Here is a 23118-nt window from a genome sequence, read left to right on the forward strand (position 1 = left end):
TTCTTTCGCTTACCGTCGATATTCAACATCATTTTCCATTGCGACGGTCTCACCGATTGATGGAATCCAAACCACACTTCCCTGCCTCCGCCTAACGGATGGTAATATCCTTCTGGCGTACTAAAGAACGATCTACCTACTGGAGTGTATGTCATAGATGGTAAATGCCTCATTACAACATCTAAAGCGAGAACAGCGTCATATGGAATTTGTCTAGTCCGTCCCTCTAAAGCCTCTTCTAAAGCAAATAGCGAAACCTGCGCCAACCACTTTATGACCACTCGGAAAACTCTGTCTTTTCCCTCACCAGGCAGTGTAACCTACAAAAACGATTATAAACATAAATTATAATTATGATTATCGTACATACATTTTAGATTTCTCGAAAATAGTACTTATGAGAGGTAATAACTTACCTCTAATTCTACTTTATCATGCCCGATAGGCAAGGGGTCCCTTGTGTACAAGTTATTTCTGCCGTCAAACACAGGCTTACGAGATTGAAATATTTTAGTATATGCATGAACCATCGTTTCTACAATTTCCCTATTAACTTTCCGAGGACATTTATCAGGTTGTATGCTAATGTCATAGTGATGTACATAGCCACGGGGCATACTAATTTGAAAATGATTAGCTCGCAAACCGATCGGTCTACCTTCTCGTCCTATGTTTGGTCTTCGAGGGCACGTAAACACTGCAAAGAATATTCATTGTTTGTCACAAAATTAACTTTTCATCAATTTTTTTTTATCCATATCAGAATTAGGATTAAATACACTTACTTGGCAGTTCTGTAGGTTGAGGAGGAGTGTGTGCCTGTTGTGCGGGAACAAGCCCCATATTGCTAGGAGCCGCGACACTACTCGCCGCTACTCCTGCTGTCCCAACAGAACCGCCACTAGTTGAGGGTCCAGGTGGGGGGGCTGCAGAAATAAAATTAAGTAAATTCTCAAGAGATCAGTATCGATTTTATATTATTTTCTACATGAAATTAGAAATAACATTACACACTTGCACTCTTCATTCTTTATTTCCGTTTATGTGCCCTCAATTTATTATCAGAATATATAGCAACAAATTTTCACGTGCAATTATATTGTTTGCAATGTATTGTATCAAGCAATTATTCAATGAACTGAGAATATTAACGCTTAAAGAGAAACTTTAAGTCAAAGTTAACAGATTACGGTATCTTCCATTTCTTTTTTTACAACAGTGATTGTAACAAATGCAGAAAAACATCTCTGAACATATTTAACTTATACGATATACTTTCAATAACATCACTTTGCTATCTTAAACAAATGATATGTTCCAACATTCGTAAAGATGTCACATATATAAACATAATTTGCCATTATGCATTCCAATATCATAACAGAATACACATAACAGAAATAAACAATCAAAATTAAATACCAAATTATATGTCTCAATATTTAAGTCCATACTAATATTTCTATTGTTGCATTTATGTTACATATTTTATTATATTATTTACATTCAAACACTTTGTTGCTATAATATCCAATATTTATATGCTCAATGATTTATTCAAATATTAAAATCTTTCTGCTAAAATATAGCTTTCAATGTCTGATAAAAAAACTTGCATTATATCTAAACGAGAAAGTCTTCAAATCTGTCAAAAATCACAATACTTATATAAGATTTTACGAAAATAGTATTTCATTAAAGAAATTCATGCTTTATAGAAATGTACCAACAAATATTTTTATAAAAACATTCTTTTTTTGACTCATTATATAATGTAAATAAATTCTTTCATAATAATTATTCTTATAATATATTGATGTAATAATTTTAAAACATTCCAAGTTAATAATGTGCTTATGGCTGACAACTTTATTGTTTAAATTGAGATAAGATTGAAGTAGGCGAGCTAAGAACACTTTCATTTGTTATTTGACAAGTTTTTCAATGTGTCGATTGGCTAAAAAAGAATATACTAGTCTTCGAGCCTCTAGAAATTCTCTATCCTGCAGCCAATCAACACGTTTGACAAAATTTGTCATATGACAAATGAAAATATCCTTTAAGCTATTTGTCGTATGATGATTTTTCAAATGTACTGATTGGCTATCGGCGTAAGAACAGTTTTCAAGTCTCTAAAAATTTTATCCGTCCATTCAACATAAAGAATCACCCATCTCGACTTTGTCGCCTAGTGACTCCGACGACTTACGTCGACCAATTTTCCATTTCGACAAGTGAAATGGTGTTCTAACGATATGCTCATAGAGGCAGCTGTGCATTTGAAAAATAAAACTGGTGTCTAAAATGTCTATTGCTGATTGACGTAAGTCGATCTGGGTCACTAGAGACTTGTAACAATTATACACTGTTATCGTAATGTAACAAATTGTCTCCTGGATCAGTTGACAATTGTTTAAGTATGTGTACTATACATTCTGCTAATTCCCCGACGCTTAACAAATTCTTTCCAGCCATGCTTCTAGCTGGGGACAGTCCTCTAGTAATGTGACTCATGTCGGAAACATGTGACACACACAGCTGGCTCGCCTAAACTCTGGGACAAATTATCCACCTGCAACGTAGATCTCGGACGCGGATCCAACTAAAAAGAATCATCAATTTTCTAATGGAGCACGAAAAGGTCAGTGGGTGTCTTCCCTATATTCCCTACCACCGTTCGGCTCTGTAAACGCGTAAGCGCCTAAACGCCCGAGAGAGGCCCTTTGTTTGCACAGCAGATAAGACCGTAATCTAGAGAGAAAGAGAGACGCTAGAGTCAGGATTAGCTAACGCGTGGTGACCGTCGGAGTCGCGGGTGAGTGACGACACGCGTGCCTGTTGAACGGAGGTTCATCCGAGGTCATTCGGCGTGTCTTCGCTCACGGGCGCGTCGCGCGACGTTTTTCACGCGACGTTTCCGGAACCCGGGGGGGGACCACCGATCGGAGAGGAGCCACGACGAGCGCGTCCGGGGTTCGCAGGCGAGCGAGACGACGACGACGACGAGCGAGCGAGCGCGGAGCGTGCGTGCGTGCGTGCGTGCGTGCGCGCCACGAGCGGACGGGAGCGAGAGAGAGAGAGCCCGCCGAGCCTTCGTTCCTCTTCGGTCGAGGGGAACATCCGCGGGGATGGTTTCGGAGCGTGTTTACGGGGTTTTCCGCGGACCCCCGCGGGGGTCCGACGGCGCGGTGGCACTCACGTTGTCCTGCGGGGTACATTCTCGCTGCCGCCGATTGTAAAAGACCAGATAACCACTAATAAATAAGTAAAAAAATTCAACACAAGACCCCACTGGCCACACCACACGCTTCCCCACAACACACACTGCGCGAACGACACCACCAAACGAGCCCAGTCCCTCCGCAATGGCGTCCGCTAGCGCGGCCGCCATTGGCCGCGCCGCGGCCAATCGCCGCGCGACGAACGACGCTCGCGCTCGGCCGTCCGCGGCGCTTCGCGCGCAACGCACGTTGCCTGCGCGCGCGGCATCCGCGAATACGTTCGAATTTACTTAGCCCAACGAGTCTCTCGGAAAATTATCGTTCGATTATCCGGCAACTTCCGTTAATTGATATACACGTGGAAGTTCTCGACGTTGAATTTTTTTTTAAATAAAAAAAAATCGGACACCTGTCGATATTGATAATGCCATGACGACTTTTCTATAGTCATCTCCGATGATTGTTCGATTAACGAGACTAACGGATAAAAATAGCGATGAGCTACCAACCCGGAAGATTCAATCGACGCGTCATTGATCTCCTTATCATTCCTCATCTACGCTGTTAACAAGATATCGCTATATTTGTAAATCTTGTAATTTGGCACGTGTCATGAAAAGACGAGTGACGAACTACGATTAACTTAATCGACGATTAATATTCAATCGACAGGATTGCTCAAGGGATTTATAACAATTTGTCGTTTCTAATCTTTTCCCATATGTTAAATAACGAGGAATTGATTCTATTCGTAACAAGCTAGCGTTACTCGATAAGTTAATCTGCGATTAAATTAATCGGAGTTTCGTCAAAGTCACCCGTAGTGATGGATTTAATCGATAATTAATTTAATATCGCTTACGACAAAATTTTAAACTAACTCATTGCCCGAATCTTGGATTTTTCTTTTCATATGTTAAACAGAAATTAATAATTCTATAATTGAAATAATACAGATATTGTTCAACGAGTTAAATTGGAGTTTAATCGACCGTAGTACTCTAACAATAGAAATAATAATAATAACTTTGTTGAGTCCAACGATGCCACTACCCAAGTAACACATCGCGCAGTACACACTTTGACATCACTTTGACGTCATATTGATCCAATATTACGTAATTTGTTGATCAATATGATGTCGTTTTGACTGCGATGTGTTACTTGGGTATAGATAATATAAAACCAGAAAGACTAAACAAAGAGAGAATGTGGAACGGGCTAAGTAAGAGACAAGCGCTGTTGACGGTGCACAAAGGTTAATTCCTTTATTTATGGTATCAAATTTTAAAAACATACAATTTCATCAAACACAATTTCGGTTTGTACGTAGTTAGATGGATGAAATCGTTTATCAACCTACAATAAAAAACCGCATCAAGGGTGCGATTACGTATTAAATTCATTTTTCCGATTTTCATGCAGTCTGTCATTGATTTTTTGTAGTCTCGCTGAAGATGGTCCGAAATTCGGACCGAAACGTACGTTTTTAAAATTTGACATCATAAATAAAGGAATTGACCTTTGTGCACCGTCAACAGCGCTTAGCTCTTACTTAGCCCGTTCCACGCTCTCTTTGATTGTCACCAGAGCCTTTACACGGATTTAATCAGAAAGACTAAAGACGCGAAATAAATCCTGCAGCCGGCTGATTCGATCAGCTTGTCCGAAATATAAATAATTAATAAAGAAAAGTAAATAATTTACATCACACGTATATCAGGGCAAGTATTATAAAACTTTTCGGAATGGATTCCGAAATTATTCCGTTTTTTCTATAATATATAGAAAACACAATAGAAATCTAGGAAAAACTATAAAACAATTCCGATCGGAATCCATTCTGAAAAGTTCCCTAATACGTGTATCGGAGGCACGATCGAAAGTGGTTATCGATGAAAATGACGTAAGGCTTACGTCTCAAATTATCAATTTCTTATCGCGCAAATCAGCATCGTGACGAATTTTTTTATCGGTCGTTACTCCTGGATACGTTTTATAAATCTCGCATAATGTCCTCATTGACAGCGCCTCATCCGCGAATGGAGTATTTCACGGTGTTCTTTTTTTAATTTACAAATAATAGTTCATAAAATAAAAATAAGAATAAAAAAAGAAAGACTAAAATCGGAAACGTCGATCGCGGCGTGCGCGCGTTGCGCAAGGCCCGACCAGTGCTGCCAACCGGCGGATAGATGAGGTTCTCTCCGAGGGTGGCAGCATTGGCGCGGCAAGTTCCGGGCAGTGACGCAGCGAGCGGTGCGTGCGTCGCGTTTACGATCACATCTCGTGGCCCACGTCGCGGCACCGAGATGTCGATTCACTTCTCCGGGTCTCTCAGCCGCTCCGGCGGGTTGATGAGCGCGATCATAAAGCAGCTGAAGCAACTCAATCTAATGCCCGTCAACAAGATCGACGTTCGTTTCGACCCGTTCGACAGACAGTCCAAGCATACGAGGTTAGTCGCCCTGAAGTTGCCCGCGCGACGACGGACGCGCGTCACGATTCTCGCGACTCCGCGGGAATTATCGAAACGGAGCTCCGCGCGCGAGATACGTTTTTCGCGTTCGCTTTCTTTTTTAATTTCCACAAAGCACGCTTGAAATCTCTCCGTAGTCCCCCCGTATAATTAACTCCTCTCGTAATTTCCTGTTTTTCTCCTTACGTAATATATCGAGAGTCGATTCAAACGTGCGAGATTTTGAAAGTGCATAGAAGTGCAAGATTTATTGCGGATCGCGTAGTACTCTTTCAGAATAAATAAAATTTTATTTTTAATCGCGTCAAAAGGGGGGTGATTGAATTCTTAAGTGCGCAACTTTGCACATGTGCAAAGCGACTTTGGGAGTTCGAATTAGTAAAGGATTTTTTAAATATTTGTTTAGAATTCCTTAAACAGTCATTATTTATTTAAAAGGATTAAGGATAACTCTGGCCAAACTCCGAATAACTTAACCGGCGATTAATTCAACCGATGGAATCGACCGACAAAAAAAATCGATAATCCTACTCGTGATAACAAAACAGTACGGCATCGCTTGACAAGTTATGTCCATCTGTACCAAAGTAGATTGATAATCCTGATTTAGCTTACTTTCTATCTTTAACGTTCATTTCCGCCAGTGTAGACTAACTTTAATCTCGATTTACCTTTTATCTTTTTTAACTCTTAGAACTAGAAAAAGATGAAAAGTAAGTTAAACCAACATTAAAATAAACCTGCATTGGTGGAAATGAACATAAATCTTCTAATTCTTAGAACCAAAAAAGGTAAGTTGAGCCGAGATTAAAATTAATCTGCATTAATAGAAGTGGACATTAATTGGAGATTGGTCACAGTCAGGGCCTTTGTACGTAGAAAAACTTAAGCAGCAAGACTCAAGCAGCAAGCAAATTGATCAATAGCTATCTTAAGTTTTCGAGAATTCTTAACTATAAGACTTGGTCAATTTGTTTACTGTTTAAGTCTTACTGCTTGAATTTTTCTACGTGCCATGGCCCTCCACTCGCGACGTCGATAACGATCAACCACCCGCGGAGTCAGGTTGGCGGCCGATGACGTCACGGACGGTACGCACGCGCAACGCGCACCCCTCGGCGCCAGGTTAGCAGACGATGCGCAGCCCTCCCGTTGTTATTTATAGAAGCGTGTGTGTGTCCGATCGTGCGTGCGTTACTAGTCGAGATAGAGCAAGCAGCCCCGGTGGATTCGCGAGCTCTCCCGCGCGTCCCTGTGTCACCCGGATAATCCGCGTTAAGCGGACACGCAGGTAAAGAGCAGGAGAAAATGAGAACCTATCCCTTCTCCCTCTCCCCTTTTCGCCCTATAGTCCCTCGCGATTCCGCAATACCGTGTATACGACTTCGACACGTTCGCGCACACCCATTCGTGGCCCGCGCTCGATACCGACGTTCTCGCGACGATGTGAATCGTCCAGCCCCCCGTTTCGCATATTGGATCACGAGATGAAGCCCGCTCCTCAGACGATCTGTAATTCAGATTGTCTCGCGAGGTAGAATCACCATTCGCGATTCGGTACGCCCTGTTTTGATTGATCACGTCTGTATTTTTATTTATTTTGTGTCTCTGCGCGCGCGCACGTGTGTGTGTTTGTGTTTCGATTCACTTTTCGGGCGTGCGCGCGCGCGCATAGAATTATTATTTAATTTTATTAATATTATAAATAATAATCAATAATTTTTAATCATTATTAAATAAAATTCTCTTTAAATTCTAACGCGAATTGCAGAATTGCAGATCGTCCAAGGTAGATCCTTGATATCTCATTTCGACTTGCATTATCTAAGATCTAAACTAACTTGTGCGCGCGCACGCGTATGTATTTTCTGCCTATCCTTTTTATTTATAGAATTCTCCATAATCTATCGCGACTTGATAAACACGTTGACGATATACACAGAAGTACAATCCGTAAATAGCGTTATCAAGAAGTATGTATAAGAGACATCAAATTTTGACTAAGGGACTTTCAATCGGCTTGGGCATACACACACACACACACACACACAGATTTTTGTGATGAAAAAATCGAAGGAAAGTAATCGGTCTACGGTTATTTCCCTCATAAACTCGGGCACAATCGGGAAAGTATTGAAAGGCGGATATATGCGCAGACAATCGTGACTTTCCTTCCGCTTCTTTACAACGTGTCTCTTAATTACTTAAAACATACGTAACTCACCATTACATTGGCCACATCCATACGCTTTGCCGAGCATGGAGACGGCTGTGGTTATACGAAGGGTACTTAAATCTGGCATTGGAAGCGGTAATTGCTGCTCCATTTGTGCCATTTTGCCTGTAAAAGGAAAACGACAGACGTGTTGAGAGACACAACGGGGAAGTTAGCATTGGCAAAAATTCACGTTTTCTATTGCGAAGCTGTCGCGAGGCAAAACTGCAAAAAGAAAAAATAAAGAAGAAGAGGGAAGAGGCAAAAAAAAAGAACAAAACGTAGATTTAAGCGGTGAAAAATTTAATTTCTACGACCTTAATATATAGAGACTGTACAGACTGTGCGAGACTTTGTTATACACAGGTTGACACACACACACATGAGAGAATAACGCATGCATAACGCTTTTTACTTGCAGAGACTTTCTATTTTACATTAGCGCTCCGAGAATCCGTGCGACGAATCCGCAGTGCTCCCTGAAAACGGAGGTCGTGTGCGATCGTTCCGAGCCGGTCATCACGTTCAGTCTTCGTGAGTATAATAGCAAAAGTATGGAATTGTTCACGTCGCCGTTCACGTTTCAGTGCGTATCGTTTATCGTCCAATTCATTCACGTGAGCGTTCGTACAATGCGGAAAGGTATAAACAAAAAAAAAAGAGTATAAAAAAGTGGCTCTTACCGTCTTTATATGTACTTTATCAATTTGATTGCAATCTGGGGCCTGTTGCTTAATGATTTGCAAGTTAATAATACAAGTTCTTTTACATGTTATTTCACTAATATTATTAATTTGTAAATCATTATGCAACAGGCCTTTGGAGAGCTTTATTATTATTTTTTTTTTTAATGAAAAAGAATATTTTACAAAGCGAAAGATACGTAGGATGATTAAATTGAGCGTTCTTGCGACAAATCTCGTTCGACAAATCTTTAGGAAATTGCCCGCGCTAATTAGAACTCTATTCCGCGAATCGATGAAGTTAATATCGTGTTTACACTCGTCTGGATTGTTCGTCTAGAGTTTTTTTTTCTTTTATACCTTTTCTTTTCTGTGACCATGATCACGCGCAGATGCAAGCAAGTAGGTCATCCTCGGACCCGTTTATTTTCCAGAGTCAGGTGAAAAAGTAGTGTTAAAAACGGCCCTTTTGACAAGCCTGAACGTTTTGGAGCTTTACAACAAGCACATCACTAGTCTGATTCCGCCCGATCCGGCTGTGGTTGAGGCTAAAAAAGCGCTCGAGGAAGAGAAGAGAAAGAAGAAAAAGCGACCGCACCATAAAAGAAAATTATACAGCAAGCGTAGAGGAGTGATACTCTAATTTAATTGGCAACTTATTGGACCGCTTATGATTGGTAATAAATCAAATTGTGTTTACACGGTGTGAGTTTTTTTTTAATCTACTCAACGAAAAACGCGTATTTTGAATCGTATGAAAGATGCTCGAATTGTATTAAATAATTTAATCAAAATAGTTGATTGCAATAAGCCGATCGTAAAAAAAAAAAAGGAAAACACTAATATTAATTTAAGATGTACGGGAAGGAAAATGACATAAACAAGGCGGTTCAAAAGGCGAATAATAAAAATTACAATTTAAGACTTATCGACACGATCTACAGTCAATTTCCAGCCTTCACCGATGTGTTTGACGAAGAAACCTGGTATGTTTTTGTCATTTGCTTTGTGGCGGGTACTTTTCTGGTGGCGTTTATTCTTTCGAAGTACATAACTATAAAACCTCGTGAGTAGGCCTGTTGAGTAAGATTGTGCATAGCGAATTCAGTTCGCAAAATGTCTCGTATATTTGCTTGTCAAACTGCATTTCTACACACTTAATGTCATTAATTTTTTTTACGCGCATCGCAACCATGTAAACTTTACGATATAAAATCTCACGCAATCAGAGGAATAAAATTCTGCGTTAATTACTATTGTAAGAAGAGATATACGTCTTCATAAATGTAATGTGTCACAAATCGTTTATGCTGATAATAAAATGTTATTAAAAAAAAAAAAAAAAAAAAATACGCAGTCTGGTCCTCCAAGTTAGGGGTTGGGCGCTAGGTTAACAATCTGTTAAACCTGTTAAAAATTATTGTTAAGAAACTAAAACAGCTTCGAATTAGTCACAGCGACCGGTCATGATTCTTGAGGTGCTAAACTTCGGGCTATAGCTTGACTCGAGCTGTAGTGCCATCGAAAAAGAAAAAGATTCAATCTTATATGAAACATGTTAGGTAAATTCGATTTTTTTTAATATAAATTATAATATAAATTATTCCCGAAAAATTTATATAAATTTTATATACAATTAAAGTTCTCATAAGAAAAAAGAATATTCAAACAATTTCTGCGTTAGATATTAATTGCAGCTACAAACAGGAGATATATATGATTATATGATACTTATACAAATGCACTACAGACATATAAAACAGCGACAAGTGATTTCTTAGGCAAATCCAAATTAAAAAGTTTGTAACAATTATTTAGGAGCCATAGTTTTAATTGCACTGCAATTTTTATCATCTGTTTTTTACGAGAAAAAACATTTGGTTTACACAGAGCTATTATTTTAACATATTTAGTTTGCTTCCTATTTGAACAGTATACGCTCCTTATCGAAAAATACGATTAATTTCTCAACAATAATTAAAAACCGCTAAGATAGTTAAATATTGCACAATTTATATTTATTTTTTTTTCTTATTTACAGCGGTTAATTATAATTTTAAGAAACTTACTCTCTTTCTACATTACTCATTAGTTGCATCGGTATAATTATTTATGTAGCAATATTTTCTCGCAATATCATGAATATATCTGATTCTATTCTTGCTAGCACATACATAGCGCAATATCTAGCGCGCTTAGAGAAACATGAATTTTCTATTGCTCTGAGATGCTTCCATGCGATTAATGGCAGAATGCACAAAAAATAACGCAAAATATCGCCCAAACAAACTACGAGAAGTTCGGCAGACCGGTGTGATTCTCGTTTCTCAAGTTTGCCGAGTAGTTTTGCCTCTCCTTTCTTCTGCCCATCTCTCTTCTCCTCGCTCTTTCTCTCTTTCTCTTCCTCTGACTCTCCTCTCTCATGTTTCCTTCCATTTCGTCCATATTCGCGTTTCGTTCCTTTCAGTCTTTGTCTGTCTCGACAAACGTGCACCGATATCGTCCTTGCGGGCGTGTATTCTTTTCACAGTACGGATGTGTCTCTCTCTCTCTCCTTTTCATTCTATCTTTCTCTCCCTATTTCGTCTTCACGTTTTAAACCGGACTTGAAGTAAGAAATCGCCACCTTCGCCGTGTGTGAAAAATAATGGTCGAAAATAAGGACTTGTCCGCTCGCGCGCGGTTTTACTTGAACAAATTTACTTCGCAATTAACATCGCCCGGAATTAGTAAGACGGACGTCGCCAAGGCGCGACACACGTTTTGCGCTCGCGATACTAAAGATACTAAAATCGTAATAGAAGACGAACGGAAGTACTAAAACGCACCGGCTAGCTACCATAATCCTATAAACTATATGTACGTATCAGACTCAACATTCCGTATCCCAAAGTGACTTTTTTTATCGCACTCAGTATAATTTGGTTCTTGGCAATTCTTGGTCTCTATTCTCAACATCTATTTAGCGCAATTAGCGCTAGATATACGAAGAAAATATAGCCAATTATCTTTGATTAGCAATTCATGAAGGATGCCGAATTCAGAATTGGAAATAGTATAATTTTCAAGTAGCTAGTCCAAAAACCCGCACGGTGTCTGAAAGAAGTGATAGATACAAAGCAAATTAAGCAGTATATCAAAACATAAATTAATGAAGCATTAAAGCGTGTGAATATTAAAGCTGCTAAATGAGGCAATCTGTGCTGCAAATACACACAAAATGACTTTAACTCTTTCAAGACAATCTTTTGGCTACATAAATAGAACAAAATCCGAATAAAAAGACAACAAATTTTACAATTTACAGTTTTTCCTATAATTTTTAATTTTGAGAAGTGCTAATTTAGCAAGTACACTACAAATCGTACCATCGACTCTACGCAAAACGAGCGGATAGAATGGAGCATCGATTTCCATTTTAATTTCCCCCAGAAACGTCGAAGATCTCTCGCGTTAAATCATCGACGTCTTAAAAGAGTTAACGGCGTGACAATGGAAAAAGAAAAGAACAAGAGGATTGAAACCGTGACAATCTCGACGAGTTCAATTTCCGCCTGCGTGTAACGCGATGATAAAAGGAATTTCGCGACGATTCGGCACACCAACACAGGCGCGGAGAGGAGATCGCCTCTCGAGTAACTGAACTCGGCGAAATTCCATCGGGTTTCGAATCCCGCGACGACGCTTCTTATATGCTTTAAGAGCTCGGGCGCGCTCACCTTTGTTTCTGCGTGTATCCTCGGGGTGATAGGTAAAATTTACGACATGCAAGAATCGCGAAAGCGTTTTTCGCAGCGCTTATGGTTCTTTCACTTCACACCGGCATTCTCGGTGGTCGGCTCTCGCACGCACGGAGCAACGGCGACAACGACGACGACGATGGATGATGATGATGACGATGCACTGACGACGTACTGTTCTCTGTCCGCGTGCGTGCACGCGAGACTACGTGGCCGCGGCAGTCGTGCTGCCGCGACTATCACTCGCGAACACGGGAGAACGCATCCCTCGCTGCCGCTCCGATGTCAACGTCCGCGTTTCACGTGACCACGATTCTCTGCAAGAACATTACGCACGTCAGGACTTGTCACCGGTGGTTATTCATCGAAATGCCGCGCGCGCTCGTCAGATCGGTCGCGAGATCTGGTAAGGCGCGGGCAGGCAGTGGCGGCTTTAAATCCGCTTTCTTCTCTAATCTCCCATCCTATCCCTTTAAACATCTCCATTTTTATATTACGTTGAAAATACATTATTTCAATATCTGTTGAAAGGGACACGAGGCTCTATACTTACAACTTACGTACAAATCTAAGGAAGATTACGAAAGAAAGGGGTGGATTTGCTTTTTAATCTTAAGGGACGTAAATAAGAACCAATGGAATGGAATCCAAATATAAAAAACTTCAAATGTAATAACGCTCGCGATACTCCTTTCATCTGGCTCAGTTCGATCGTCGTTACATATCTGTGACAATATTTAATATCGCAAAGAGATAATAACAGTAGATAAGATAATCCGTTTTTTTCCTTGTGACAAAATGCAAAAAAAAAAGGTAGTACTCTAATCTCCGACAAACGAAAGATATTCGCGAAGGAACACGTACGCGCCTGTATATAAAATAAAATCTATGAAGCAAGTAATCGATTGTGGGCAAACGGCACGACATTTCTCGACGCTATTTCCACCTCGCCGCTGAGTGATAACATTATGAATGAAGACAAAAGCTGTTCATCAATAATCCCGCACGTTTAAACAAATCGTGAAACGCCTCTCTATTTACTCGCAGATCTTTCTCTCGTTCAAAATATTCATCATGCGATCAATTTAACTAATTGTAAGTAAACCGGAATCTGTTGTCACGATATATTTTGTATAAAATAAGACCGAGTTCCTGTAAGACGAGGAAACTGCGGTCTGCAAACGTCACTAAACGAGACGTTTCATAATAGATTGCATCATGTTACTTCCACATAGTGTAATCGATATATATACACACCTAAGGTGTACTATATAATGCAATACCACGTCGTGTACTCATGACGTATACGTTATGTAGTACAGCTCAACGTAGCTGTACCACGTAGCTCAAACGTGGAAACAATGTCAAACTTTGAAATGGAAAAAAGGTGTGACTTGTGAACTTTTCATACGTATAACTGTCCGATCATCTTGTTTGATTCTAGCGGATCCAATGGCTCCTCGCGATAGACGAAATTTTGTATTGTATACGCTGGTTTGAATGAACGCTGCGCTCTTGGAACGGACACGGAGGCTTAACGAGACGAAAAGACACTTCTGCGGCTGTTGCTCGCGGCTGTCGAGTTCTTATTCGCCGTCCGGACGCAAACAAGGCCGTCGCGACGTCGTCGTCGTCGTCCTTATTCCTCGTGAATCGCGACCGGCTGGTGACAGAGTGACAAATCAGCGAAGGTAATAATACCCGAAGGTGTAAATAACATTTTATTTCGCAAAATAAGTCCTAGATTCATGCTTGATTGTTGCAGGATCCTTGCAGGATCATTTTAATTGAACATCTTGAACATTCTAACTGCCAATGATGGAGCAATTTAAATATTCGAGGGACAATTGCAGCGTTACTCCTTTGGACTCCGAAAAGCACGAGAGTGCTTGCATTTAAAAAGATGTGGCCCCGACCTCCTTATCGTTGCTAAATAACGCGCTTCATCTCCTCCGCCCACGAGATCAATCCCTCGCGTCGTGCGTGACGCGTACCTACGCAGAGGGAAGAGACGCGGCTTCCGCGTGCACGTATACCGCGCTGCGTTAGCTAGCGGCTCACTGCACTCCACGTACACGGTGTTTCGTGTTTCTTTCCCCCCCCCCCCCGTCGTACCGCGAACTCCGAGAGAAGAAATTGGGTCGTCCGACCGGTCGCGCGATCGCGCGAGTGACGTTTCGCCGAGCGATAATAAGCGACGAACACCGAGAAAACGCGTTCACGTATCGAACCCTTAAAATGCCCAACAAAATTCAAATGAAACTCCGTGTCTCGATTTGATTCAGTATCGATAGCCAAACAGTTAAACACGTTTCAAATAACATCTGTGTTTAATGGATTTTGAATCTCCTAACGATAATTACATAAATGTGTCAAGAGTTCATGCGCTCACGTAAAAACATCACGATGAAGTTAATTTATGTACACGGCAAAGAAATATGTATAAAGTCTTATATATAACTACAGCGATTTATCATCAAGTTTCATTCATATAAAATATATATTATATTTTCATATGTATAAAATGATTATACTTCTGTGTCTTATACTTATGTGTATAAAGTTAGGTACTTTTTTAATTACTTACAATTTATTTTACGGATAAATAGGGGGGAACGAGATGGGAAGAGCTGTAAAGTAATTTATTGGGAGAGAAGAGGAGCGCAGAGGAATTTGGCAAATAAGGAAAAGGAATGGAAAGTAATTTATGGAGCTGCTTGAGAGCAGAAGAGATTTTCGAAGTAAAAATAGAAATGAATCTAAAAGATCAGGAAGATTAAGAAGATAACACGTAGGAAGGGAAAAGAAGAGGAAGGAGGGGCGATGTGAGGAGTCCTTAATATTAAAAGTAGTTTTAATATTAAGGCGAAGATAGATATAAGGAAAAAAGAGGTATAGTTATTAATAGATTTAAGATTAGGTTTTGTATTTTAGTACTTGTACTTGCGCAGTAAGTATGGGAGAGATAAGGTATATAATAGGTTTTGGAGTATAAGGAGCATAGAGAGCGAATGCGGTGACTTAAGATTCAAGTTTTATAAGTTTTAAAATTCGAGGGATGTTATTTTTGGAGACATTATAGAGAAAAAGCGAGATATTTGTGTTCTTTTTTTGGGTTTAAAGAATAGAATTAAGAATTATAGAAAAGTATGGTATGATAATGTTAACTGTTAACTGTAACGCGTTGTATATGAAAAGGTATGAGTGTGTTTAAAGTACATTGGTAAATCCATGTCTGTTTCTTGGCTTGTTGCTGCAGCGGATTGGAGGTCTGTTTTCTGTTGCTGAACTGGCTGCACTAGTTCAGAGTTTATCTTTTTTTTTTTACTCCACAATGGAAAGAAAAAGATAAACTCTGAACTAGCGCAGCCAGTACAGCAACAGAAAACGGACCGTAGGTTTTGAGTTTAGCAAATGATAGGTTTAAATGTATAAGGACGGTGTTATTTATTTGTATTTAAGGGATAGTATTTAGAAGAAATATAGGAAAGTATGGAATAAAGAATAAAAAATAGGATATTATCAGTTGCACGCGTTAAGTAAGAAAGGCATGAGTGTGTTTAAGGCATTTGTAAACCAAGTCCACTTTCTGACCGTTGTAACTGAAGTTAAATAAAATCTCTGTCTAATTTACGAATAAATATAATATATATATATAATATACGTAATTTATATCGCTGTAATTTATCGCGAAGTAAGACGTCACAACAAAACTCGCGGCGCAATCGAGCGACATATGTGGACTCGTTAAATTACACGCGTGTTTGCTAAACAGGCGAGACACCAGCTTCGAAGTTATCACAATTTTATCGCTTCGCACACGGACGGACGCGTCCGCGTCGCTACAACGACACGACAACGACGACGGCAAGTACGAGCTACGAGAACGATGATTCATACCGTTCGCCCAACGACCGTTGACACTTGTCGCTCTCCCGTCTAACCTTCAACTCCGACTCTTTTTTTCGACTTTTTCCTCCGACGGCGACGTCGGCGTGTCGGGATGCCGCGCGGTCGCGGCGCGACGCGGCGCGACGCAACGCGGCGTGACGGTTTCGCGACCACGCTCCGGGGACGAGGACCAAAACAATGGGTGGCAGCCGCGCGCGAGGAGAAACTTGCGCGAAAGTACGCGCCGCGGGCACAAGGTAGGAAACTCCGAGTCGAATCCTCGCGACGTCGACGTCCACGTACGCGCGGCACTCCCGCGTCTTTCGGCACCACTCGCCTTCTCCTGCTCCGCTCTTTCTCTCTCTCTCTTTCTTGCTCTCTTTCTCCTTCTCCCGCTGTTGTTCCTCGAGGCGTGCCCGCCGCCGTCGCTTTCACTCGCGACGCGATGCCGCCGGACGCGCGATCTCCACGACCGCGACGCGGAGCCGCCAAAAACGATCACCAAGTGTCAAGGTTGCCATTGTGCACACGTATGTACGTGAGCTACGCGCGCGAGTATTGCGCTCACGCACACCGTCGCACCGTTCCCCCCTCGTCTCCTCTCTCCCTCTCTCACTCTCTCTCTTGTTCCCCCTAACAACCTCTGCCTGCCCGCCCGCTCTTCTCTCCCCCCTTTGCCCGCCCGCTCGCCCTAACACCCGCCGCCGCCGCCGCCACCGCGGTACCGCTATCACAACAATGGCATTGGGAGAAATTACGATACCCGCAGCTTATTTCACGATGACACTGGCTACGGCGCGCCGCGGCTCGCCACAGCGGCCGATCGGAATCACACGCAGAACGGGAAAACTGGACTCCTTCGCGCGTCCGGCCCGACGCCGTTTTACTCGCCGCGGCTTTTGTCAGCGGAATTTTCGCCGTGGTGCGGTGCATTCGGCGATCAGCGTTCCGCGAGGAAGTCTCCCCCCACTACTTGTTCGATTCGCGCCGGCGGCGCGCAGCCGCGCCGGCCGCGCTCGCAGGGCCGGCGCGTGGCCGGGCGCCCACCCCCGTTCCGACCGGTCGTGTTATAAGTCGTGTTTACAAACAAACGTCCCGGCCGGGACGCCGGCGCCGCCGCCGCTGGCCGCTGCTTCGATCGGCATGGACGCGTCGCGGCGACCGGCGACCGGCACATTCTTGCCGCTGTCGCAATCGTATTGGGCGTTTCTCGATTGATACCGATTTCGTCGTTATACGTATTTCTGTCGCTATTAGAGAAGTTCGAGAGAAAACGCATGTGACGTCGAAATATTTATTCTTAATTAAACACCCTCAGATTTGCATAGACCTTGGTTCGTTCTATCGGAAAATTTCTTTAAATATTAAATAAAACAATCAAATAAAAAGAATATTAATTACTCGTCAGTTGCTAACAACCGAAATTGTTTCAGCTTATCTTGAAACTTTTGTTCGCGGCGTTACAATTCTACGAATGCTTTAGAAATGGTCGTTACATCTAATACTTTACTTTTATTCCTAATTCTAATAATTTATTGTTATTTTTAAATGTCTTCTTCTAAGAAAAAAAGATTCGACAGAAAGAAAATGCTTGAGAATCCAAACGTTTTGGCGTTCTCGCGCTCGCATCCGCACCTGAATGATGTCATGACCAAACAGCCAATCGTATAGCACCGCGATCAACCGTACGAACACCTGACGACACATCGACGGCGTCACCCCGAGCAACCTTTGCTTTTTCGACCTAACCTTCCTTCCCTGAGAAAATCAATCTAGATAATCGCGCGTAATTATAGCACAATTATTAGAAGTAATTCGGCAAAGTATCGATTTGTCTAGCAAATATTCTTCCTAGCAAATTTAGTCAGGGAGTTGAGAAAACTCAGCTGATGCTATATCGATTATCACGGAGATCCAATAAAACGCTTGTGCGTCGTAAACAAAAGTGCCCGATTGGACCGCACTTTCCCGCCATTCTGCTTCTCTTACAGTTCAAATTCTACATTTGATTGTTGCGTTTGTTAACAAAATAAATATTATTTCTTTTACAGAACCATTTTCTAAACGGTTATAAATAAAATTTAGAATTTAAGGAACAATGATTCTTTAAATAATTTTAAATAGCGTTACCAGAGAAAACTCTTAAAGGCACATTTGGATATCCATACAATACACACGAGTCGTACATATACGGTTTTGTTAAATTATTTTATTTCAGTATTCGCAGTTTACTAAATCCAATAAACGTATGCTGTATACAAAATGTTCAGTATATTAATTTTCGTACATATGTGTAATTTTAATAGCGCGTGATGAATCTCCTGTTTCTATTTGATCGATGTGTTTGCTAATCTCTCATGAATAAAAGTAAAAGTACCAGATTCGCGAGTGCTTGGAAAAAACGTTTACATATACGTCCAAAAAGTATGTTATCGAAATTATATTATGTATATATCTAAATTATTTCAAAGAATGTGTCCATTGAGATTTTTTTTTATTTCGTATATAGATTCATCGTAACATAACATGCAACGCATGGTTTCTGAATAGAAAAGCGAAACGTCTGACACACGAGAGACGCGTACAAATCCTATCCTTAATCTAAAGCCATGCCTTCGTCGTCATCGTCCTTCTTATCGGGACTAGCGGCCGGTGGTGATTGCTTCTTATTCTTGTCGTCTTGTCCCTGTTGCGCTTGCTGTCCCTGGCCGTTCTTCGCTTCCGACTCCAGTGCGCTGACGAATTCTTCGATGTTTCCACTGGCCGCGGCATTGACGGCGTCCGGTCCCAAGCCGAATTGACGGATGACAGGGCCCGCCTGGCCCGACTGCAAAGCAGACCAGAACATTGATAGCGCCTGGGAGAACTGGGGAGACGATAGCGTGGTAGACAGGTTGTCCCCGGCCGGCAAGTGCACGTTCATGACACTCTCCAGGCTCTCCGTCGTAGAGATCGCCGCTGGTATAGCGTTGGTCAGCTCTGTCGCTACGCCCCTCTGCCGGACAATAAGCTGCGCTGTAGCTGAACGAAAACAACAGATACACCCGGAGAAACTTCCCCAACTGCTCAGCAGAGCCAGAGTCTCCGACAGCCAGGAAAAGTTCAGACAAAGGATAGTACTTAACAGTGAGAAAACCATGCCTCTGTCTCTCTCTCTCTCTTTTCGATTTTCTAGTCTTGCTCGGTCACGATATATTGCGGATTAATAACTAGTTTGGCAACCAGATCGACATCATTGAATTTTTTAAATGATCGTGGCTGCGCGTACTTGTTTTCCTTCCAATACTTCTCCTTAACAAAGTACTTTCTATCCAATAACTTAACAATAAACGTGTATTAATAAACGTAATTTCACAGTATTATAGGACACATATAATGTGTTTAATAGAACACATGTGTTTATGTTCTTTTCAAGAAATATTACTACATAAAACTGCTTGAGTGATAACGTAGTTCACTTATAGATTATTAAAACCTTACTGAGTTTCAGAGGGAAAGAAAGGCAAACACAACAATGTGAAACACGTTAGCTAAAACCTATTGATCACGTGACTTCTATAACGATATTATCATCTACAAGCACATAAACACATAGCTATAACACATTAAAATTCCGATTCAATTTAAGTACATTAATTAAATATCTATAAAGTCTGTTATCCCGCCACACGCCACACAAATTTCTTTAGCAATAATTTTGTTAATTTAAGTGTACAAGTAATAATATTTTCAATGTTAATTATCTATGCATTGCAAGGTATTATACGATACTGTTATTAATTATTCGCGAATAATGAAGCTAAAAAATTCGCTCACTCAAAAGAGAGACCATTTAAAAACACTTGTAAAACACTGAATGAGCTTGAAAGTTATTCTGCAGCTTCTGTTATCAAGAATGGCACTTTAGATCCCTGATAGCGATAGCAGCTGTAAAAAATATATAATTAGTAATATATGATAGATAATCTGTTCTAGTAAACTGTTCCTTGAATTTTCTACATTACTTTGTTTACACATTAAAAACTTCAACAGATCCTTCTGTTTGCTTCTGGTTGCATATATGGTTTCATCATTTACTTATTGTGTTTTCACAATATTATATATTTTCGTATGTGCAAACTGAAAATCCTGAAAATGTCCTTCTATTCTTCTGGTCTCACGCTTTTGTACGACAATGATTTTAAGATCAATTTCGATATCTTTTTATCTCCTCATTTCATAAAAAAATAATACACAACAACATTTATGTATAATCAATGTCGTATAAACTATACTTATTACTATATTTAATAATATTTATCTCTCTTATGACGTAAATATTCAAGGTGTGGTCTTGCAATCACAATCCATCACAGGATAAGATATTTAATCTTATCTTCTCGTGTTTGAAAAAAAAAAAAAAAAAACATTATTTGTACATAAGCTGAGACTCCTAAAGATTGATTTTATACAGTAAAATAATATCATTATTATTAATTAAATTTATATATGACATGCACATGTTTATAGCAAAGTTGTTAACGTTCGATAAATGTTTTATAATGCAATTTCAATAGATGTTGTTTCATCGTTACTACGATATTTTTAAAGACCATTTACAGAGTGTCCCAGCATCATTGAAAATATCATCGCTCTAATTGTAAATTTGAAGACATTTTTTTCCTTATTAAAGATGTCATCGCTTTTCTAGTTTTAAATATTTTAGTAATTAAGTTACAAATCCATATTCAAACCAGTAAAGTCTATTTAACATTAATAAATTAATAAAGATAATTTTATTTTTTATTTTCGCTCTTGAAATTCAATTGAAATTCTATTGAAAGCTGCAACTGTTTATTTTATTATGCCAAAATTATAGATACTTTGATATGTTCATTGAGTGTAAACTGATCGTAAAAAAAAACAAAAAAATCTATGATAGAAAGGACATCAGGCAGTCTTGGGACTTTTAGGATACTCTGTACAAATGTATACTCATGTAACATTAAAAACTTATGACACAGAGGCATCTTCTACTCACAAAATATATTAACATCCATTACCTACCATCATTTATTTCATACTGATTCAAAACTCTTCTAATTCAATTATTGCGTAATTTAAAAAAATAATACATTGCATTATATTTGTATATCAGTCATTTGTTAGAAAATTCGATTATCCTTCAGTCGAAGTTTTAATCCAATCCAACGTTCAGATTAACTCATTAATAGATATGAAAAAGCAATGTGATATTACCTGCACAGTTGGCTCCGTCCGAGGTGGCGTCGGAATTTCCGATAGAAAATTCTGCAAATCGCTAAGTTGTATTCTATTACTTGGAGCTGCCACTGACGCAGCCGGCGTGGACGGAGCTGTTGTTCTCGTGGACGATTTATTATTACCTAGGTAAATACGTCATTAGAATAGACCCCGTTTTATTTGCACAAACAGTTTACTTACTCGAAGATTTCGAGTCCGCATTAGGTCCAGGAGTCAACGAATGGGGTGGTCTAGTCACGTTTGTAGTGGCCGGAGTGGATGAAGTCGTAGTGGAAGCCCTTGTACTCTGAACACCGTGCGGTCTATTCATCGTACCTAATAAACTACCCAGACCACCGATCTGGCCAACGCCGCCGAACAACTGTATGAGCTGTTGCTGCGACATGTTGTTTAATAAATTCTGCAGATCCCCTTCGGCGTTGGTACTGCCACTCCTCTGGGATCCCGGGGTCGGTGGATTATTAAGTACATCGTTAATTTTTCTGCAGTGCTCCTCATCTTTATCAGTTTTGAGATCCTATATAACAAAAATATGTGCGCTTAATACACAAACAGCTGTCGGCAAATGTCCAGCGCAACGTATAACGTCAAAAGCTTGTTAAACAATGTAAAGGAAGCAGATATAAATCAATCTAACTATTCCAATCTAACTACCATAATTCTGTGATATTGCAAAATTGCGTTTTCTTTACCTGTAGCCAAAAGAAGAATTTCTTATTCGACGACTTGAATCTCAGAAGATACACTCTGCCGGTCTTGCACTGGGGAACGTGCTTGAATTCGCAATCGTCAGGGAAGATAATTAAATCCTGAGAACACATGCACGATTATAGAAATACGCACACCCGGTGTACTTAATACGAAAAACTGAAAATTAAATGTGTAGCAACGGAGTTTCCCGGCGCGAACAAATAAAACGTACGCTTTTCCGTTTGCGAAAAAAGGTTTTCCAAGGGATTCATTAAGAGCAAGAATAATGATCATACGTCTTCCACGACTCCGCTCGTCCGGTCCTTCCAACAGAAGTGCATTAACGAGTCGTCGGACTGGTAGACGTAGAGTTGGCCCTTTCGCGTGTCCGGATAAACCATCTTGCCTTTCACGGTCATTTTGCCAGCCTTGAACTCCACGAGGTTTTTCGAGGCGCCGCGCGAAGCGTTATTGCCGAAAAGCGCACCACTCGACATGTTTGCCGATAGAAAAGGAAAATTGCCGTTGCACGAGACCCTCTTGTGACCGACTCTCCGCCACCTTTTACTTACGAGCGCTTACGAACGAGGTACGAGACGCGCCGATGACATTGCATTTCAAGATGGTGGTGCAAAGCAGACCATGCTAGAGACCCTATTGGGACTCATTATTGGCCGTGTCCAGCCGAACCTCTGCTTAGCGAAGCGAAAGGTAGCAAGTAGCAACTGAATGTGATTGGTTCTTACCTTTGGATCCAACCAATTACACTTAATTGCTACCCCGTTTGCTACCTTTCGCTTCGCTAGCAGAGGTTCGGCTGACCGCAGCCATTTTGGCCGTGTTCAGCGGACACAACTGTTGAGTTCGTCTTATCAACACTCTGCGTTGATTGGTTGGTTCTAAAAGTAAGAGCCAATCACGTTCGACTGCTATTGAG

At 40.6% G+C, this 23118-nt stretch overlaps 4 protein-coding genes across 13 annotated transcripts in view; 2 read left to right on the forward strand and 2 right to left on the reverse strand.

Annotated features, from left to right (window-relative positions):
- Ago1 (protein argonaute-2) overlaps positions 1 to 17420 on the reverse strand; it is a 32030-nt gene extending 14610 nt beyond the window's left edge. The window contains exons 1-6 of one of the 8 annotated variants that reach the window (XM_071783033.1): positions 16993 to 17420; positions 12318 to 12655; positions 7925 to 8041; positions 786 to 926; positions 417 to 697; positions 14 to 320 (exon numbers count right to left, since the gene is read on the reverse strand). In XM_071783033.1, coding sequence (XP_071639134.1) covers positions 14 to 320; positions 417 to 697; positions 786 to 926; positions 7925 to 8036 — 841 coding nt within the window. In that variant the 5' untranslated portion in view covers positions 8037 to 8041; positions 12318 to 12655; positions 16993 to 17420. The other 7 variants (XM_071783036.1, XM_071783037.1, XM_071783035.1 and 4 more) reach the window with 7 other exon arrangements.
- Mrpl53 (mitochondrial ribosomal protein L53) lies at positions 5446 to 15662 on the forward strand. 2 transcript variants are annotated; one of them, XR_011732841.1, is made up of 5 exons: positions 5446 to 5679; positions 8337 to 8449; positions 9033 to 9275; positions 13783 to 14029; positions 14104 to 15662. XR_011732841.1 is itself a non-coding variant. In XM_071783055.1 (4 exons), the coding sequence occupies exons 1-3, from the start codon at positions 5534 to 5536 to the stop codon at positions 9239 to 9241; spliced, it is 468 nt and encodes a 155-aa protein (XP_071639156.1). In that variant the 5' UTR covers positions 5446 to 5533; the 3' UTR covers positions 9242 to 9275; positions 9454 to 9526. The 2 variants fall into 2 exon arrangements, 1 of the variants encoding a protein (XP_071639156.1); XM_071783055.1 differs by lacking the exons at positions 13783 to 14029; positions 14104 to 15662 and adding an exon at positions 9454 to 9526.
- On the forward strand, positions 9237 to 9948 carry LOC139815852 (uncharacterized). The gene has a single exon (XM_071783057.1). The coding sequence runs from the start codon at positions 9454 to 9456 to the stop codon at positions 9670 to 9672; it is 219 nt and encodes a 72-aa protein (XP_071639158.1). The 5' UTR covers positions 9237 to 9453; the 3' UTR covers positions 9673 to 9948.
- Positions 17421 to 18418: 998 nt separating the features above from the next.
- Positions 18419 to 22903, reverse strand: Rpn13 (regulatory particle non-ATPase 13). Of its 2 annotated transcripts, none has more exons than XM_071783044.1 (5): positions 22478 to 22903; positions 22184 to 22300; positions 21672 to 22008; positions 21468 to 21613; positions 18419 to 19224 (listed from the first exon to the last, which is right to left on the reverse strand). In XM_071783044.1, the coding sequence occupies exons 1-5, from the start codon at positions 22676 to 22678 to the stop codon at positions 18826 to 18828; spliced, it is 1200 nt and encodes a 399-aa protein (XP_071639145.1). In that variant the 5' UTR covers positions 22679 to 22903; the 3' UTR covers positions 18419 to 18825. The 2 variants fall into 2 exon arrangements, with proteins under 2 accessions (XP_071639145.1, XP_071639146.1); XM_071783045.1 differs by having other exon boundaries at positions 18419 to 19056; positions 22478 to 22901.
- Positions 22904 to 23118: the final 215 nt, after the last annotated feature.

This window comes from Temnothorax longispinosus, chromosome 7 (genome assembly GCF_030848805.1).
Source record: "Temnothorax longispinosus isolate EJ_2023e chromosome 7, Tlon_JGU_v1, whole genome shotgun sequence".
Classification (NCBI taxonomy): Eukaryota; Metazoa; Arthropoda; class Insecta; order Hymenoptera; family Formicidae; genus Temnothorax; species Temnothorax longispinosus.

Coding starts and splice junctions, on each gene's coding strand:
- Mrpl53 (XM_071783055.1), top strand. CDS start 5,534: ATGTCGATTCACTTCTCCGGGTCTCTCAGCCGCTCCGGCGGGTTGATG. Junction 5,680..8,336: donor AGACAGTCCAAGCATACGAG/GTTAGTCGCCCT, acceptor TTTTACTTGCAG/AGACTTTCTATTTTACATTA. Junction 8,450..9,032: donor GGTCATCACGTTCAGTCTTC/GTGAGTATAATA, acceptor TTTATTTTCCAG/AGTCAGGTGAAAAAGTAGTG.
- LOC139815852 (XM_071783057.1), top strand. CDS start 9,454: ATGTACGGGAAGGAAAATGACATAAACAAGGCGGTTCAAAAGGCGAAT.
- Rpn13 (XM_071783044.1), bottom strand. CDS start 22,678: ATGTCGAGTGGTGCGCTTTTCGGCAATAACGCTTCGCGCGGCGCCTCG. Junction 22,301..22,477: donor CGAGCGGAGTCGTGGAAGAC/GTATGATCATTA, acceptor ATGTGTTCTCAG/GATTTAATTATCTTCCCTGA. Junction 22,009..22,183: donor AATTCTTCTTTTGGCTACAG/GTAAAGAAAACG, acceptor TTTGTTATATAG/GATCTCAAAACTGATAAAGA.